General features: G+C 55.6%; 1 protein-coding gene across 2 annotated transcripts in view; it reads left to right on the top strand.

Moving 5' to 3' along the window:
* The window catches only part of CACNA1C (calcium voltage-gated channel subunit alpha1 C), a 581627-nt gene that overhangs the window by 467125 nt on the left and 95903 nt on the right, over window positions 1–18599 (top strand). For both annotated transcript variants that reach the window (XM_045554647.1, XM_045554646.1), the window contains 5 exons: window positions 8298–8505; window positions 9400–9520; window positions 11059–11173; window positions 11898–12018; window positions 12335–12404. In XM_045554647.1, coding sequence (XP_045410603.1) covers window positions 8298–8505; window positions 9400–9520; window positions 11059–11173; window positions 11898–12018; window positions 12335–12404 — 635 coding nt within the window. The remainder of the gene's footprint in view (window positions 1–8297; window positions 8506–9399; window positions 9521–11058; window positions 11174–11897; window positions 12019–12334; window positions 12405–18599) is intronic.

Genomic DNA, 18599 nt, shown 5'->3' with positions numbered 1-18599 from the left:
TGGGCTGAGAGTGGATGCCGCGGTCCCATGAACTGAGGCTGGAGTTGGGCCATCCACGTGTGGTCCTTCCGTGTCTCCCTCTTGGCAGCACCTCGCTGCTGCTCAGGTGCGGAAGGCAGAGCGCTCTCACCGTGGGCTGTGGGTCTCAGGCTCGGCAGGGCTCCCGAAGGGGCTGGCCTCCAGCTTTCTGGCCAGCGGCTCCTGGAGGGTCCGTGCTAGTGGTCCAGCCCCCCCGCTGTAAAAGCCACTGGCCTGATGTCCTGCTGTGTCTCTGGTCCACTTTCCTGTCATACAGTATGGCCCTTCAGATGTGATTGCAAAACTTGGTTCTTCCGGCTCTGTCTTCTCTGTAGTCTAGTCCCTAACCATGTCCAGATGGTACTTTTGATAGTTCTCGGCTGAGAAAGCACATAATGGTAAGAGCTACTCTGAATTCTTCAAGGCTTTCAAATGAATGTGAATTTTATTAATTCCTACATATCTGTATACATATGAAAAGTGGCAATGTAAATGCAAGACAGGCTGTTTATTTAGAGGTCCATAATGCCTGGTGTGTACATGGATTCGTGGATCACGTTCAGTAATTCCCAGCTGCCCTTCCCTCCCCAGGGCCCATGTCCAAGAATCGGCAGCGCTGATCTGTATCAGTGGTTCTCAGCCATGAGGTCACGAGACACTGATATATCCAGAGCAGCTGAACAGTGTATACCAAGTAACTTATTATTACTAGGAGCCAAAATACCTAAGTCTGTGAATGATTTCTTAAAATAAAATAAAATAAACTTAATATCGTCCTTGTAACACCATCACTCCTGGTCACTGGCATTCCCAAATGCTTTTATGAATGGTCAAGACAAGGTGGACTGACAGCTCACCCAGGGTGCCTGAAGGGAGCAGAGGTCTTGGGTATATCATTATGATGAAAATGAATTATTAGCGTAGTTACATCTTTGTGTTTTGTCAAAATCTGAGAACACCTAGGGAGTGTACTGTGTGTACAAATGCCGTCCATCCTATGCGTCTCATGAAGGAAAAGACACCAGGAACCTGGTAGTAGATTGTAAGTCACTCAATTGCTGAGTGTTCACGGGGCCATGGGTGGGAAGTTGCACAATAAGAAGGACAAGATTGCTGCCCCGGCACATGGAGAGGCGCACACAGCCAAAATCGTCGTCGTCTTTGAGTACATTACGCGTGACAGTGGGCCTTCCAGCCCGATGGTGGATCAGGCCCTGTGTTTATGGGGCTGTAACTGTTGCCAAGACTCGTGCCTGGTCTGTCTGCTCCTTGGCAGCCTAGCCTGTCACCGCACTCCATGGGAGGAAGAAAGGCTTCGTTCAGAAGGGTGAAATCTGGGTGTGACTCCAGTTGAATAATTGCATCTCATTTTTTATACAGTTGGTTTTCAAACACCACGAAGTCCCTGCAGCACTTGCCATGTTCCCTCTCACACCTTTGTCCCCTCTGTACTTCTGCTCTCCTTCCCTGCTGCTCCGTCCCTGAAACGAGAGCTAGGGCTGATGGGCACAGAGAGATTGACTTCTGCATTGTGACCACACGTGGGCTCCACCGAGCCCCAGGTGAGAGCCTTCTGCACATCCTCCAGGCTCTGAGTTTCTCCTTTCTCCACCAGAGTCTGCATGACATCAGATCCACGCCCTCCGCCCCACCCCTCCCCAGCTCTTCCCAGCACCTTCACCCGCCCACTCTTCTGGGGCCCCTGGCAGGGCTGGGGAACCTGTAGCCTTGAGGCCACATGTGGCCTTCCGGATCCTTGAGTGTGACCTTCTGACTGAATCCAAATTTTACAGAACAAATCCTTTTAATAAAGGGATTTGTTCTGTGAAGTTTGGATTTGGTCGAGGGACCACACTTGGGGATCTGGAGGGCCACATGTGGCCTTGAGGCTACAGGTTTCTCGCCCGTGCATGGTGGCTTGAGCTCATTAAGGGCCATTATTAAAGAGGTCTATGTGGCATGTGCCCATGTCCCGGGCAAGGGCCTGTGGAGAAGGCAGCTCAGACCTCGGAGCCTGCAGCTGGGCTGTCAGCATGAGGGTGGCCCTTCTCTGGGGCGGTGGTGGACTGACGTCACCTACTGGGGATTAGGACGATGCAGGCGAGGGTGCTCCCGCCCTAACCTGACACATATGTGGTTGTGGGGCCAAGTGGGTGACACTGAGCAGCCCCGTGGTCTAGAAGCTCAGAGGAGCACCTTGCTAAGGCCACCCCAAGGTTCAGGCCAGAGCTCCTTGCCGGCTGACCAGGTCTGACTCCCTGTGCAAGTTCTGTTCTCAGGGTGACCAAAGCATTTGACACAAACAGGGGAGATAAGACCTTCAAACTTGTTAGCCAAGCCAGGGTTTGACTCGAAAGTAAAAAACATAACATGTGCTTCCCAGCCCTGCTAGAATGGAGGGGCAAGGCCAGGTGCCAGCCGGAACTGACCCAGCAGATGGGGCCGTGGCTCCAGGCCATCCCAGGCCTTGACCAAGATAATCTAGAATTCTGTGTGGTACCTCCTGGCCCCTCGGATGCCAGCTCAACCTCTCGTCACACTCAGCCTTCCAGGCTCCCTTGTGTCTTGAGGGACCAGGGCTCAGCTCTACCAAAGCTCTGGTCCGAGGACACCTTCCGCTTGTGTCCCTGTGGCTGGCTCCGGCAGAGGCGAGGCGAGGCTGAGCTCACCCCTGAGTGGATTCCACCTGCTCCCCCAGATTGTCTCACCTGGCCCTCATCCTCCTCACCCTGTTGCCCCCCCCCACATCCACAAAGCCCTATGCACAGATTTTCTGCATGGAACTTGCTTTATAAATACTCTTCCAACAATAGATCACTTGCCACCAAAGCTAAGAGGTTTTTTTTACCCTTCAGGACAAGAACGGTCAGGGCAGACATAATTTTAGTTGTGACCCTCTCTGGAGCACAGAGGGAGCAGGGTGCGGCATCCGCGAAGCATCTGAAACCGATCGGTGCTGTTATTTGAAGATCTCTTATTTATAGCAAGCTCAGGGCTCGGCTCTGCACCAGGATAAAGGCAAAGGAGCCAGGCTGAGCCCTTTGAAGCAAGAAGTTCATGAGATGAAATGTCCCAGTTCAAGGAAGGCTCAGGGTACTTTCTGTTTTAGAAGAGGAGGAAGAATTCCACAAAGCCCCAAGCCCGGGGACAGACTTAGAGAAGGGAAAACAAATGGAGATGAAAGTGTCCCTGAACAGATGGTGGCAACTTAACCCGGAGAGGCAGAGGGACGAGGTAACAAAGCGGAGCGAGGTCAGCAAGAGAGAGAACTTAAGGGAAGGCGGGGGCCGGGGGTGAGAACTGGGATAGCAAAGAACTGGGCCAGGCAAAACTCTCACATGCGCTGAACTTTCAAGAGAAAACAGTGATCTGGGCAGGTTGGATGGGGCACGGGTGGACAAAAACGCGCACTTTGGAGAGAATGATCCCACGGGGCAGGAGAATGGGCAGGAGAGGTTATCGGAAGGCTGACCGTGCAGTGTGGGGTGCTCCCGGCACTGCACCCCGAGGCTGAGCACGAGCGTGCGTGTGCGTGGGGAGTGTGCGTTGTTCTGCAGAGAGCCACGTTGCTTTCTCCATTGCTCCGTGATGTCTGCAACCAGAAGACCTTAAACACCGTCCTCTGATGCTGCTCACTTCTCTCCAAAGCTCTTTCTTTTTGAGAGTGTGAGCGTGTGTATTTCATATTGTTGATCAATTAGGAGAACAGCCTCAGTTGATTGTTAATGTGCCATTAACCCCCCAGTTTGCCACTCGCGAATCTCCCTGAGGTGCAGGGCAGCTCTGGGACAGGAGGCGACCAGCACCTTCAGGCGGTAGCAGTGTCAGCCAGGGAGAGTCAGGTGACAGTAATGACAAGAGAGAGTAAGGATCTGCAGACTGCCAGCCACTTCATGTCACCATACCACCTCCAAGGCTGCCACTGGACACCTACAAATCTCCTCTGTTCAGTGAAGATGACACCCCCACCCTGGACCCTGCCATCAGCCAAGCCACACTAGGCTCAGAAGCCCACTCTTCTCCTCTGGACTCTGCTGGCCACCCCATCATTTCGGCAGCTCCTCAGTCCAGTCTCCTGGAGGGTCCATAGCACCTCCCCACTCATGCGCATGTGCGGGGTGGACCCTCGTGCTGCCAGGCCCCACTCCAGCTCTGCCCTCTTGATCCTGCTCCAGAGGCACAGAAGGGACAGGTGGCAGGCCAGCCATGGGCCCCAGCCCACCTCTGCCCCTGGTGAATGGGAAGCAACAGTAGGTTGAAGACAAATAGCACAAACAACCAGCTTCTGCGTTTGTCTTTTTTTTTTATTTCAGCATGTTATGGGAGTGTCAGTGTTTTGGTTACATGGATTGCTGTTGTATTGCTTGAGTCTAAGTTGTAAGTGTACTCATCACCCAGATAGTGTACATTGTACCTGTTAGGTGTGATTTCACCCATCCCCTCCGCCCCCCTCCCACCTGCCCAATTTCTGTTGAGTTTACTTCCATCTGTGCACTTGAGTGCTGATCGGTTGGTTAGTTCCAATTTAATAGTGAGTACATGTGGTTTGTTTTTCCATTCTTGCAATACTTAGGAGAATGGTCTCCTGTTCCATCCAGATTGTTGCAAAAGGTATTAATTCATTTTTTATGGCTGAGTAGTGCTCCATGGTGTACATATGCCACATTTTACTAATCCACGAATGAATTGATAGGCACTTGTGTTGATTCCACATCTTTGCAATGGTGAATTAGCTGCAGTAAACATTCGAGTGTCTTTTTGATAGAATGACTTTTTTCCTTTGGGTAAATCCACAGTAGTGGGATTGCTGGATCAAATGGTAGGTCTACTTTTAGTTCCTTGAGGAATCTCCATATGACTTTCCATAGAGGTTGCACTAGTTTGCAGTCCCACCAACAGGGTATTAGTGTTCCTATCTCTCCGCATCCACGCCAGCATCTATTGTTTTGGGGCTTTTGGATAAAAGCCATGCTCATTTGGGTTAGGTGATATCTCATTGTGGTTTTGATTTTCATTTCCCTGATGATTAGTGACATTGAGCATTTTTTCATATGTTTATTGGCCATCAGTCTATCTTCTTTTGAAAAGCTGTTTATGTATTTTGCCCACTTTTTAATGGGGTTGTTTGATTTTTTCTTGCCAATTTGCTTGAGTTCTTTGTAGATTCTGGTTATTAACCCTTTATCGGATGTATAGCATGCGAATATTTTCTCCCATTCTGTTGGTTGTCTATTCGCTCTGTTGTTTCCTTGGCTACGTAGCAGCTTTTTAATTTAATTAAGTTCCTTTTATTAATGATTGTTTGTTCCTGTGATTGTCTTTGGGGTCTTCTTAAATTCTTTGTCTCAGCTGATATCTAGGAAGAAGTAGGGTGAGGGGGTGGAGAGGTGGTGGCGTGGGACCCCCCTAGCCGGGCATCCTGTGGGCCAAGGCCTGAAGGGGCCGAGGCCAAGCTGTGTGCGTCTGCGGTGTTGCGGGACAGCCCACGCAGCAGGACCCCAGGGCCCAGAGGAGAGCTCTGGAAGCTGGAGAGACGGCGAGGAGGCCCGAGAGGACAAGGCAGGCGGTGTGTAGCCAGCTGCCTGGGGCAGTGGGGCTGGACTCAGCAAGGTCTGCAGGCCTTCGTGAGGACTCAGGCTTCTGCCCTGAGGAGGAGGTGCAGTGACCGAAGGGCTTAAGTAGGCTGGAGGCTTGGTGTGGCTTCCATCACGGCAGGACCTGCTGCTGTGGTGTGGAGAGCAGCCGCAGGGAGCCATAGTCCAGGCAGGGCAGCCAGTGAGGGCAAGAGGCCAGTGGCTTGGGCCGGGTGATGGAGGTGATGGAGGATGGCCAGATTCAGGATGTATTTGAAGATGGAGCTGCAGGATTTGCTGATGTGGGGTGTGAGAGAGAGGAGTGCTCTGAGGATTTGAGCTTAAGCCACAAACTACGGTTCTCACTGGCTGAGTTGGGGAAGGTGGCAGGTGGGGGACAGGAGTTCTGTCATCCCACAGTCTGGATGTTGTGGGCTGCCACCCGATTGACTAAGGGAAGCCCAGACTTGCCCCGGATACCCGCTGAGGGAGGCAGGGGCCTGGGCAGGCACTTTAATCACATGCTCGGCCCCACTGGTGGCCCCTCAACCTTACGGCTGTCACACAGCTCCATGCACAACCTTTCCGGAAGAGACTTCTCCTCCCAGATGACTCGATTTGTTTATCTACCACAGCCTCCTCTTCCCCGCAAGCCCAGGCGCCCCAGGGGCTCCTCCGTCAGGAGATGTCCTTCTCACCTCACCTTCCATCTCTGTCCCCATCTGGGCCATTCTGCCAGAGTTTGTCCCACTTATGGTGACTTTCTCTCTGGAGTTGGGGCCTCCTTATCTGGCTCCTGCTGGGATCCCTGGGGCTGTCAGACATATCTGAATCTCAGCCATAAGCCTGGTTTGAGTTACTGGTCCCTCATAGCGGTTTACCTCATGAAAACTAAGGCTGCAGCCTTCCATGGCCATGGAGACTTTTCCAGAACATTCTGTGACAATTACGCACACAGGGATCTCTAGGGGGATCTGTGACTTCAGTGCACTTGCAGACACTCTCCCGCTGACACAGCGGGAGATTCTCACGATAAATATACTCTGAAGCTACTGGTCCCTAACTCCCAGCTACGGCAAGTGTTGGGCCGGCTGGGTGAGGGCCACCAAGTCCCAGCGCCAGACACCAGGACTTCATGGTTCTGGGCTGGGACCTGGGAATCAGGATTTAGGAAATGATAACACTCCCAAGCGGTGTTGGGCTGGGCAGGCTTGGCAACGCTGCTGTCCGTGTGGGAGGAGAGGGTGCTCCACCCTCAGGGAGGTTACCGTCCTGCGGCGAGTGGTCACTGCAGCTCCAGCCCACGGGGCCCCAGGCAGCCTGGCTCACATACAGGGTCATACAGAATTTACTTGTGGACAAAGACTGGGGAAGATGGAGGGGAAACCTCTGGGCTCTGCCCTCTAAAACTTAGAGCGTATTTTCGCAAGTGAAATACACTTAAGAGCATTTCTACAACAGATACAAATAAATGCATGCTAATGTTCTTCAAATAGGGTGTGGCTGGCAGGCAGAACAGAAGAGGGGAAGGGCTGCGAAGGAGAAAGGAGTGTGAGAGGACGGGTTGGGAAGACGGTCGTGTCACCATCCACACTGCCGGCCCGGCTGCTTCTGTCACTTGATGCAGACCCCTTCTCTGGAGAGCCATGGGCCGTTCACTAGAGCAGCAGCAGCGATCCGCTGTGTGGACCGATCATGAGCTGGGAGCCCCCCGACGTGACTCGTGGGCAGGCGGGCCAGAGGGGCTGCGCCTGCTGCCTGGGGCCGCCACCCCTTCCGTGCAGGGCACCCCCCGACGCTGAGCAGACCCTTGCATGGCTGCCCAAGCCGCATCCAGCAGCCGTTGCCTCTCGCACTTTCCCAAGAAAAGGGGGTCCCCCAGGCTACGATGAAGGGCCTCTATATTTGCAGTGGAGAGGGGCCCGGGACCTCTTCCCCACGATCCAGCAAGGCCCGCGCTGCTCAGGGCAGAGCTCCCGCTCCGCTCCCGGTGGAGCCCCCGGCTTGCCGCAGCCCGGGCTCTCCCAGACTCGCCGCTGGCCAGAATCCTGTGGGACGCTTGTTAAAAACACAGATATCAGGGTCCCAAACTATGGCTACTGAATCAGAATTTCCAGAGGAAAGGCCTTTTAAAAACCAATTCTGGGGCAGCCCATGAGGGACCTAACTCATACCTCTGCTGGCCACTGCCACCCGGGCCGGGCTCAGACGGCATTCTTGAAAATAAAAATGCTTTGTGTTTTTTTCCCTATTTGAAGACCAACGGTGACAACAGTAACTACTGGCCTTTATCAGCCGTGTGCCAGGCACTATACTGGGGCCTTGGGCAGGTTAGGTTATCGCATGTAGTCCTCCCAGTAACCTAGGGCAGCATGTGCCAGCGTGGTCTCCACCTCACAGACAGGGATGCAGGCAGCAGGGAAGCTCAGTGGCGTGTTCAAAAGCACGAGCAGTGGCAGCCAGCAGAGCTAGGTCGGCACCCGGGCTTCAAACCAATGCCCCTGCCTTCCCCGTCCCACGCCGCCGACTCTGGGACCTGAGGGAGCTTAGCGGCCCAGTTCACACCTGACCAGCACCCGCCCCAGGAAGGGGACGGCAGTGGGGCGTGGATATCCACCCGTGCACTGGCAACAGGCGGTGGGCGAGGGAGCGGGGCAGGGACGGAAGGCCCAGGGAAGGTGCTGACCTCCTCCCCTTGGCTCGCAGGTACTGGAACTCCTTGAGCAACCTGGTGGCGTCCTTGCTCAACTCCGTGCGCTCCATTGCCTCCCTGCTCCTTCTCCTCTTCCTCTTCATCATCATCTTCTCCCTCCTGGGGATGCAGCTCTTTGGAGGGAAGTTCAACTTTGATGAGATGCAGACCCGCAGAAGCACATTTGACAACTTCCCTCAGTCCCTCCTCACTGTGTTTCAGGTACGGACTCTTCTCTGCTGGGGCTCGCACTGGAGGGAGGTCGGCAGGGCAGGGGTGGGAAGCTGCACCCTTCACTGGGCAGCCAAAGCCAGCCGAGGTCAGCCCTGGAGGGGCCCCTGCCAGGAGAGTCCTACGTTCTGTCTGTAGCCTCCCCCACCCCATGCCCCATGGAATGCCACTGCTGGGTGGACGTTCGGGGGGGAAAAACTCCGAGCGTTCAGAATGCTTTCTTAGTCATGAAAGCCCAAAATATAAACAAAGCAAAGCAGACTGCACTCATCAGGGGTCCGGGGGTGGGGGGGTCATGACACATTGTCTTTCCCACCCACCATGCTTGTCCATGGAAAAAATGTAACTGGCCCATCAAATTTGTGATTTCACAGATATTTTGACTTAGGGAAAAGTTAAAGTAAAATGTATTTAAGTTTGAAAGTAGATAAGTAGATTTATAGATAAAAGTGAATATGAGCATGTTGCCAAAATCTTCAAGATGGCGCAATGGCGCCCTGGTGACTAAAGTTCGCAGAGTGCTGGTGCTACTCGCAGGTCACTCTCTCTGCGAGCACGTCCGCAGCTGTGACGGGCTCCGATGCCTCCCCGCCCCAGAGGATGGGCTCACTGCAGTCATGCACACACGTGGGAGGCAGCAGGCCCTTCGGTCACCCCCAAACAATACCATGCCAGTGGCCATGCATTTTTGTCTAAGGACAGGCTCAAACTCACCCAGGTCAATAGCTCAGAGCCCCTGGGGAGGAGAATCGGGGGCCAGGAGGAGGGAAAGACGCAAAAGAGATTTTGGACATTTTTGTGAACATAGTGGGCAGGGCAGGGTGGTTTTGGGGTTTGCTGTTGGTCTAACGCTGTGTCCCTTATTGGTGGGAATGTGTCATTCAGATCCTGACCGGGGAGGACTGGAATTCGGTGATGTATGATGGGATCATGGCTTATGGCGGCCCCTCTTTTCCAGGGATGTTAGTCTGTATTTACTTCATCATCCTCTTCATCTGTGGAAATTGTATCCTTTGCAGCTGCCTCCCCACCCCCGATGCCCCACCCCCACCTGCAGCACAGTGCCCTGTGTGTGCCCCGGGTCCTGCTGGGGCTGCTCGGCTGCCCGCCACAGCCCCCGCCCCCTGCCAGCCCCCGCCAGGCCACCGGGGAGGAGCAGGGCCCAGCCTAGAACACCGGAGGCAGAGGCGGGTCTGGGTGGAAGCCCAGCTCTGGGGTGGGTGCGGTCCACCTTCCAGACCGTTCAGGGCTGCAACGCGGCAGGACTCCCAGAGGCGCGTTCTTGTTGTAATCTAGGTGAGGGACGCCCCCTGGCGTGTGGCTTGTGCAGCCACTCACGGGCGCACCTGGGTGGGCTCCCCAGGCCGGTGCCTCTGCTTAGAGGTAGGGTGCTCAGAGGAGGAGGGTGAGCGCCAGCCTCCAAACGACCTTCGGCCCTCCTCCCTGCTTTCTGGTCGGCAGCCCTCTCTGATGCTGCCCCCAGGACTCTAGTCACAGGCAGGGCTGGGCAGACCCTTCCCCATCCCGGCCACAGGGGGGTTTCTGGGGTCACAAGCCACGAGTGCGTCTCCCTTCCCCTGCTCACAGGCCCGTGAGAGCTGCACCCAGAGCCGCTGGAGACAGGAAGAGCTCTGGGCCAAGACTCGGCTCAGGTCCCAGCTAAGGTAGTGCAGAAAACGCCATCATCGGCGCCTACAGACTAGGCGTCACCTTTTACCAGCCGGGCGACCTCCTGCACGTTGGAGGGTCTGCAGAATGCAGTAACGCAACAGTACTGCCTGCTACTTAAGGGGGCATCGGGAGTTTTAATGGGACAACGTGTACAAAGCCCCTTGCACGGCTTGGGGCCCAGGGGCAGGTGCCCAGCAGCGCCCACCCCCCCTCGCCCCCCCCCCACCTGGGCCTGCGCTCCGTCTGTGTGGAACAGCGCGGATTTCGGGCGCCAGGGGCTGGAGCCAGCTTGGCAAACTTGAAGACCCGTGCACTTTCTCCCAGTCCGCAGTTGTCTGACCCACGTGTTTGTGTGGGGGAGGGGGAGGCAGGGCAGGGAGAAACAGGCAAGTGGCTGCTTCAGTTAGGAATTCCCGAGCTCTGCTGCCCCTGCCAGACCCGCCCAGGGTCTTGGGTGTGCGGTTCACGGCACGAGTTGGCAGGGACAGCAGGCCGCCGCCTCAGCGCCCGTTACGATGAGCCGCTCTCAGGAGCCCTCTGCATCCTGCTAGAGACAGTGCTGTCTATAATGCCAGTTACAGCCAGGCTTCTCAGCGGGACACCAGAAATGAAACTCAGCAATTAGAGGGCGAGGCAGGGCTTGCCGCCTCGTCCCGCCCACTCCGGCCGCCAGCCAGTCTCCACCCTTCAGAGAGCTCCAGGTAGCTAGCAGGGTGACACAGAAGCAAGGGACAGCCGGGGCCCCTCCAGGTGGCCACCCCAGAGCTCCCTCTGCTGGGGAGCTCTGCCTGCCTGTCCCACACCCTCCCTGTGCCTGTGCCCACCAAAACCCCAAGGCCAAGGGTCGTTTTCTTTAAGAATGGACACAAACAGATATCCTACTGAACGTGTTCTTGGCCATTGCTGTGGACAACCTGGCTGATGCTGAGAGCCTCACATCTGCCCAAAAGGAAGAGGAAGAAGAGAAGGAGAGGAAGAAGCTGGCCAGGTAACCCGCTAAGCTTGCCCCGTCCAGGGCCCCAGGGGCCCCGCTCTGGACTGTCACTTCCACTGGCAGTAAAGAGAGGTGTGGACACTCGCCCCCGCAGGCCCCCCGCTAGGTGGGGCCTCTCTCCTGATGGCGAGGCATTGCTTCCTCGGGACCACTGTGAGTCGCAGTCTCTGCAGTGTGCTGTGCTCCCACTTGTGTAGGAAGTTGAGGGGCTCTCTTTTGAGAAGAGAAGCCGTGATGGGTGGTGGGAGAACAGGGTCGGGGAGGACGAGGGCAGCCGCTCCGAGGCGAGGCACAGCCCAGCTCGCATAGTGTCACCTTCTCGCTGCTACAGCTCCTCCCGGTGCTCAGAAGGCCAGACTGGGCCCTGCATCGTTCCCATCACTGTCTACACAGGACAGTCCCAGGCTGTGCAGCTGCTGGGTACCTAGCAGGGTTCCCCCAGGAACCAGTCCTGGATGAGACCCATCACCCTCCTCTGATTTGGGGCCTGGGGTGGCTGAGAAGCTGCAAGAGGCTGATGGAGTGCGGACAGGGCAGGCGGAGTGCAGCCCCGAGCACCCGTGACGGCTGCACACGCAGTGCCCTGGGGAAGAGGGACACAGTCCCAGGGAATCTGCCCCCACTGGCCCCCAGCAGACCACAGGGCAGTGGCCTTCTGCACTGTTCCCCACGACTCCAGTAAACACTGGTTTCTGTTTTTCTCCTGCTGGCCGGCCAGGACTGCCAGCCCAGAGAAGAAACTAGAGGTGATGGAGCAGCCGGCGGTAGAGGAAGCCAAGGAGGAGAAGATTGAGCTGAAATCCATCACGGCTGACGGAGAGTCTCCGCCTGCCACAAAGGTGAGAGCCGGGGGCCAGTGCAGAGGGAGGGAGGTCACAGCCTTCCCAGGCCAGCCCCTGTGGACAGGGGGAGAGAAGGAAAGACCCCCATGGGAGAAGCCCCTGGGGGTGACAGGAGGGTGGGGCGGGGGTGCAGAGACGGCAGACCGGTGCCATCTCAGGCTTCTGCTGATGTCTGGAAGGGGACGTGCAAAGTGACAAGGACACATTCTTGAGCTCAGCCCCTGGCTGTAATGCAATGTAAAGGCTTCTCCAAGCCTCAAGCTGTGGAACATGCCTAACTGGATTCTTCCTCCTTCCCCTCTTGGCTGCGCAGATCAACATGGATGAGCTCCAGCCCAGTGAAAATGAGGAGAAGAGCCCCTACCCCAACCCAGAAACTGCAGGTACCAGCCCCACAGCCTGACTCTGAGATTGGGAGCTGGGGGTGGAGAGCTGGATTCTAAAGCCAGAGGAGAGTAGCGTAGATTAGGGACAGGTGGCTCCAGTGTCGCTTGACACCGGGAAATGTCTGCTGTCTCTACATTGAAGCATTACCAGTTATCACCTGGGTGACAGCTTTGCTTCTGGTCTCCTCATGGTAAGATCACGTCTGAGCAGTGCTTTCATGTCCTTTGCAAGCTGGGTTCTGTATACATTTAAGGTTTGATTATATCACGTGTGAAATCATTATTAACTTGTATAATGTATTAGTTCAGCATGTGTCGCAGCATTGTGCTCACTTAACAATAGCAGCAAGTCCCAAGCCTGCCTATCCCCTGTGCAGGAGGCAGTACCAAGTGCAGGGACAGCTGCCAACACAGATGGCCCACTTGTTGCTTTAGAAAATGCTTTCAGGCCTCTCATTACAAAAAGAGCTCTTCCCGACTCCGTCTCATGCTTCTGCCCGCTACGTAAATCGGCAGGCAGTCTCCTTTTAAAGCATTCTAATGTCAAAGGTCCTCCCTCCAGAAGTCACTTCCCTTGCTTCCTGAAATCCCATGCCCTGCACACGCCCTGGGCTTGCCTTCTCTGACCTAGAATTGCAGATACCATCACCAGCTTCAAGCTTGAAGGCAAAAACATGCCGTCAGGGACTGTTGGTTTTACCGACATGCCCCTCTCTGTGTAGGTTAGGCTATATTTGGGTTGGTAACCAAGTTAGGTGGCTGAGAACCAGTCACTTTCCCTCCACTGACTCTCTGCTAGATCTGCAAGGACGCTAGTGGGCTCTTCTGTGGTCTTTGGGAAGCAGGTTCCCCGTGGTCACGCCATCCTCATCCTCAGCCCCCTCCTCCTGTGAGGAAAAGAGGATGTGGTTTCCTGGGGCGCGGATGGAAAGAGCAGGAAGGGTTTTTCCAATGTGAGGAGCTTTAAGACTTTTGAAGTCTTAAAAACCCTTCTTGGGGGAAACTTACAGAATTTCAAAGACTTACTAGAAATGTCACCCAAATACTGTGAGAGGATGTTGTCTTGATCCTGAACAATAAACTTTAAAATGACATTTTCAAGGTAATTGAGGAAAACTGAATATGAACTGGGAGTTAAATGATTTTAAGTAATTTGTGTTAATCTTATTGGTATAATAATATTTTGTAGTTCTGTTTTTAAAAGCTGAAGTGTTTATGGACTGAGTCTAAAATGTTTAAAAGTTGCTTTTGAAATACTCCAACAACAAAAAAATGGGGGCAGAGAAGACAAATGAAACAAGATCAGCAAAATGTCAAAAGTTGTCGACCACAGGGCACAATGGCTCACACCTCTAATCCCAGCACTCTGGGAGGCCAAGGTGGGAGGATCACTTGAAGCCAGGAGTTCGAGATCAGCCTGAGCAAGAGCTAGACTGTCTCTACCAAAAATAGAAAAATTAACCAGGTGTGGTGGCTGTGCCTGTAGTTCCAGCTACTCAGGAGGCTGAGGCAAGAGGATCACTTGAGCCAGGGAAACAGAGTGAGACCCTGTCTCCAAAAAAAAGTTGTCAAAGCTGGGTAAATGGAGGTTCACCATAGGAATCTCTCTACTCTGTGTACATGTTAAGTTTAATAAAACAAATCCCTCTGGGCCCTGCAAAAAGTCTGTCCCAGCAGGCCAGTCCCTAGGATGCCTCCTCCCCGCACACAGCAGGAGAGAGCAGGGTTTGCGGGTCTTTGCACACAGGCACCCAGCAGCAGCCAAGCTCATGCCTGTCTGTTCTGCGTGGCCATGGGCCAGACACACCTCTTGCATCTATTATTCTATTATTCTGCATATTACACTCCCGGCTGTTCTCTACTTTGTTGAACTAATGAAATCAAAGAAGAGACTGTCAAGGAAAAAAAGAACTAATGAGGATATTTTCACCATGTCAGCCATCCTAGAAGTGCCTCCCGGTTGGCCCAGCACGTAGCTGTCCAGGGCTCCGAGGAGCCCCGGGATGCTGATCTGTCCACCTGAAAGGCTCTGCCCACACTCTGCGGGGTCCTCGGGATTCCATAGATTTTTTAGCGTATGTCCCTTCCTGGATTCTCTAGGTTCCTCCAGACCCAGCCTTTGTTTCCCTTGGTCCCATACATCTTTGAACCTTTGCACTGAGACCTCTGGTCTGTGGCTAATTGAGGCTGTCCTGCGTTTGCCATCCCCCACTCAGGCCTTTGAAGCCGGCCCTGTGGTCCCATTTGCTCACGATCCCAGTTTCCATTTTCTCACCAGGAGGACCCAGGACAGCCGTTCTTAAAGCTGGTGGCTCCATACATCCCCCACCCCCAGAGGCGAAGTCAGCCTGTGCCTCCCAGCTCTCCCTGCCCTGCCCACTCCTCCCTCCCCTGCCTGCCCCTGAAATAATTGCTACAGCCTCTTCAACTCCCCGATTCAAAGCCCAATCAAGACCACCCTCCAGGAAGCCTCCCCAGCCTCCACCACACCTCTTGGCTCCCCTCGTCCTCGGACCCTGGCAGCCATCAGAGGCTCCCCCAGAATGGTTGGTGCTGTGCCACTCTCTGTCTGGTGTGTGGTCAGTCCAGGCTTCTCTGAGGACACAACATTCGGGCTGAAAGCTGAGGGATTTGGAGGAACAAGACTGGCGTCAGAGTAAGGAGCATCAGTTCCCAAAGACCCCTCTGAAGGGCACTTGGCTGTCACCTCCATCTGGCCGATCTCTCACTCCCAGCTGCTTCTCTTCCTTCCTAACTGAGAAAGGCGCAGAGCCTCATCTGCCATTGTCCTCCCGACCCGTCCCTTCTGGGCAGCTGGGCTGTGGTGCCCGGTTCACACGATGCCCCTTGCCGGGCAGCACTGGCGAGCCTCCCTCCTGCTCTGCCCCAGCCAGACCCTAGAGAGGAGGGCCGACACCAGGGAGCACAAGGTCCCCCCTCCTGGGGTCGCCCTCTGCCCTCTCCCTGCTCCCAAGGGTGTGTGGCGGAGTGGACTCCAGCCTGCAGTGTGCTGGCCCTGGGGTGGCCGTGGACACCCAGAGCAGGAGCCTGTTTCTGAGTCACACAAAGGGGCCGGGAAGCCAGCGCTGGCCCCGGGGTCCTTCCCTGTCTGCCTGACCTCAGACGCTCACCAGCTGACTTAGCCGCCCAGGCTGGCACACCCTCGTAGCAGACAGACCTCAGCTCACCAGCGAGAAACAAACAGTGCCCAGAGAAGTGGCAGCTAATTCTGCTTTTATTTAGTTTATTAATGTATTTGCATGAGCATACAGGTGTTCGTAATAGCCACTAGGGACTTAAACTTAAGAAGCACACATAAAAAAAAGTGACACCAGACAGACAGTGGCACAGCACCAACCATTCTGGGGGAGCCTCTGATGGCTGCCAGGGTCCGAGGACGAGGGGAGCCAAGAGGCGTGGCGGAGGCTGGGGAGGCTTCGTGGAGGAGCGTGGTCTCCACCGGGCTTTGGATTGGGGAGTTGAAGAGGCGGAAGCAGTTATATCAGGACTGTACGACTGCCATAGACGCTGGAGTTGGGAGAGACCTTGGAGATGTTCATTAACTACTCATGAAGCACCTCCTGTGTGCCGGGCACTGCACCAGGCCCCTGGGACACAGCCGTGGGCAGACGGAGAAGCCCTGTGCCCTCCCGGAGCCGGCACGGCCGTGGGGACGCAGGCAGGAAGCAGCCAGCCACTAAGGTCCCATCAGGCGGTGTGAAGATGACACCACCGAGGGCCGTGTTGGGGAGGGCGAGTGGGCAGACCGCCCCGATCTGTGCTCGTCCAGGCTTCTCTGAGGACGCAGCACTGGGCTGAAAGCTGAGGGATTCAGGGGAGCAAGACTGGCGTCAGAGCGAGGCGCTCAGGTGGAGGAACTGAGTGCAGACTCTGAGGGGCTGCACGGGCCCGAGAGGGCTGCCGTGCGTGTGGCAGAGGGAACCAAGGGACAGAGCTGGAGCCAGGCAGGGTCGAAGGGACAGGGCCTCGGTGGCCACGCCACAGGCTGGGTCTGGTCCACCGTGTGGAGAGCCGCCGTCTGATGTCCGACTTCCCCTTTCAAAGACTCGGTTTGGCTGCCGTGAGGGAAGGGTGGTGGGTGGTCCAGAGCAGACCCGGGGTGGCGGGGAGACCCGCGCAGTGTCCAGGCAGAGACGATGGCAGCTGGGGCCAGGGCCATGGTGTGGAGATGGGGAGAAGTGGTCGGGCTTGGGGTTCACTCTGCAGGTAGGGCCGGAGGGTTTACTGACCGCTTGGATGCTGGGGGAGAAAGAGGAATGCAGGGTGACCTCGAGCCAGTAAGAAGAGATCCCCCGTGCAGAGCCTGCGTCCCCAGCCTGCTCCTTGCTCCCGCGGCAGGGCCCTGGGTGGCGGCCCTAGCCAGCATGCCTCCCCTCTCGGCTGCTGGTGGACTCGCCCACCTTGCTAGAAACGCTGCGCTCTCCAAGGACGAGAATCACGGCTTTGTGTTCCCAAACTCGAGCTCAGGGCCCTGTAGATACTGGATGTTTACAAATAATGTTTTTGTTTTAGTTGGCCAGGAGCAAAATCACAGCGGTGCAAGTGGGCGTCCCATGGGAGGGGCAAGGGTCACCAAGCACCCAGTGGGGGCGCTAGGTCTGCTTGTGGGTGCTCCCACCCGCCCTGCCCACCGCATGGCCGTCCCCCCTCCCCACGCTGCTCCCCACCTCCAGGACCAGACCCGGAGGATAAAGCTCCCATGGACGGCACCGCCTTGGGAGTCAGAGTCCAGGGGGTTCCTCTGCCACCCGTGAGCTTTACCTGGCCTTGCCTGACCGTCAGCCCCTCCTCATCCGTATACACGCTGAGCCTCGCACGCTGACAAACTGCTGCTGCCTTACAAATTTGAGCTGTGCTTTGGAAATCGTCTCCTCCTGAGCGTTAGCTGCGATTGAGCTGGTGCGTCTGAGCGGACCGGCTATCTCGCTCCTCCCGGGACGGAAACGAGGGCAGGACTTCCTGAACAGGGGGCCGGCGAGCGCAGGAGCAGGAACAGCACAAAGCTAGAAATACAGTTTTCTGCACACATAAACGATTACAGCAAGCATAGAATTACCTGTTATCAAACTATCATAGTAAGAAAGTGTTGGGGCATGTCGAGCAAACTGAGAAGAATACAAACACCTAGGCAGAAATCTGAGATCCTTCTCAATTCAGTTTCACTTATAAATATCATGACTTAGGTGATCTCTGGTTTTACTTATTCTACTTTAAGTAGAAGACTTTTCTTTTACATACAAGGGTTGAGTGTCAGAAACCCTCCAACTCTTGGCCTGTCCGCAGTCTTTCACCCGTGCCTCCCTTCTGCTGAGACGTGACCTTGCTGGTCAGCCCTAACTGCCCTGGGAAAGGCTCTGATTGAGGCCACATTCTGCTGGTTTAGCAGCCTTGGGTCCCTAAACGCTTCTTGTTTGGTAAGGAGCCACTTCCCGTGCTAGATACCTTTGCCTGCACCACCTGGCTTCCTTTTAACCAGGGGAGAGAGTGCAGAGAAGCACGGCCAGGGCCGTCATATGAGCTTCCCATAACTGTCTTTCTCCAGCCAGATCCGCTTCCACCTGACCCTCATCTTTTGCAAAATCCCCTTCCTCATGAAGGATGCGGAACTTTAACTATCACCAAGAAGTCAGGGCTCCTGTGCGCCAGGCATGGTTTCTCCCTCCAGGGCCTGAGCACGTGGAGGGGGACAGATGCACCCAGGATCAGGCATCCATGGCTCTGGGGGCCGGGGTGCTGCTGGAACTCACGGGAAGGTCATTCCCTGGAGCCCAGGGACTCAGGGAAGCTGGGCGAAGGGGGCCGCTGCAGAGGTGGTGCTTGTGAGCTCTGCAGAGAGGGGGGAAGGGCGGGCCAAGCGGGGAGGGGGAGCGTGAGGAAAGGGCCAAGGGCAGTCCAAGCAGGGGGGCGCGAGGTTAACAGATGACCCCACGCTGCAAAGCTTAAAGCAACAGAAATGTATCTCCCACTGTTCTGGAGGCCAGAAGTCCTAAATCAAGGTGTCCGCAGGGCCCTGCTCCTTCTGGAAGGCTCTAGGGAGGAATCCTCACTGGCCTCACAGCTGCTGTGGTTGCCACAGTCCTGTGCTTGTTGCTGCATCGCTCCAGTCTCTGCCTCTGTCTCCACGTGTCCTCCTCCCTGCATGTGCCCCGCGACCCTGAGTCTCTCCTTACA

Source organism: Lemur catta, chromosome 6 (assembly GCF_020740605.2).
Source record: "Lemur catta isolate mLemCat1 chromosome 6, mLemCat1.pri, whole genome shotgun sequence".
Classification (NCBI taxonomy): domain Eukaryota; kingdom Metazoa; phylum Chordata; class Mammalia; order Primates; family Lemuridae; genus Lemur; species Lemur catta.
The sequence above is the reverse complement of the archived record's forward strand: the minus strand, read 5'-3'. Positions and strand labels throughout refer to the sequence as shown.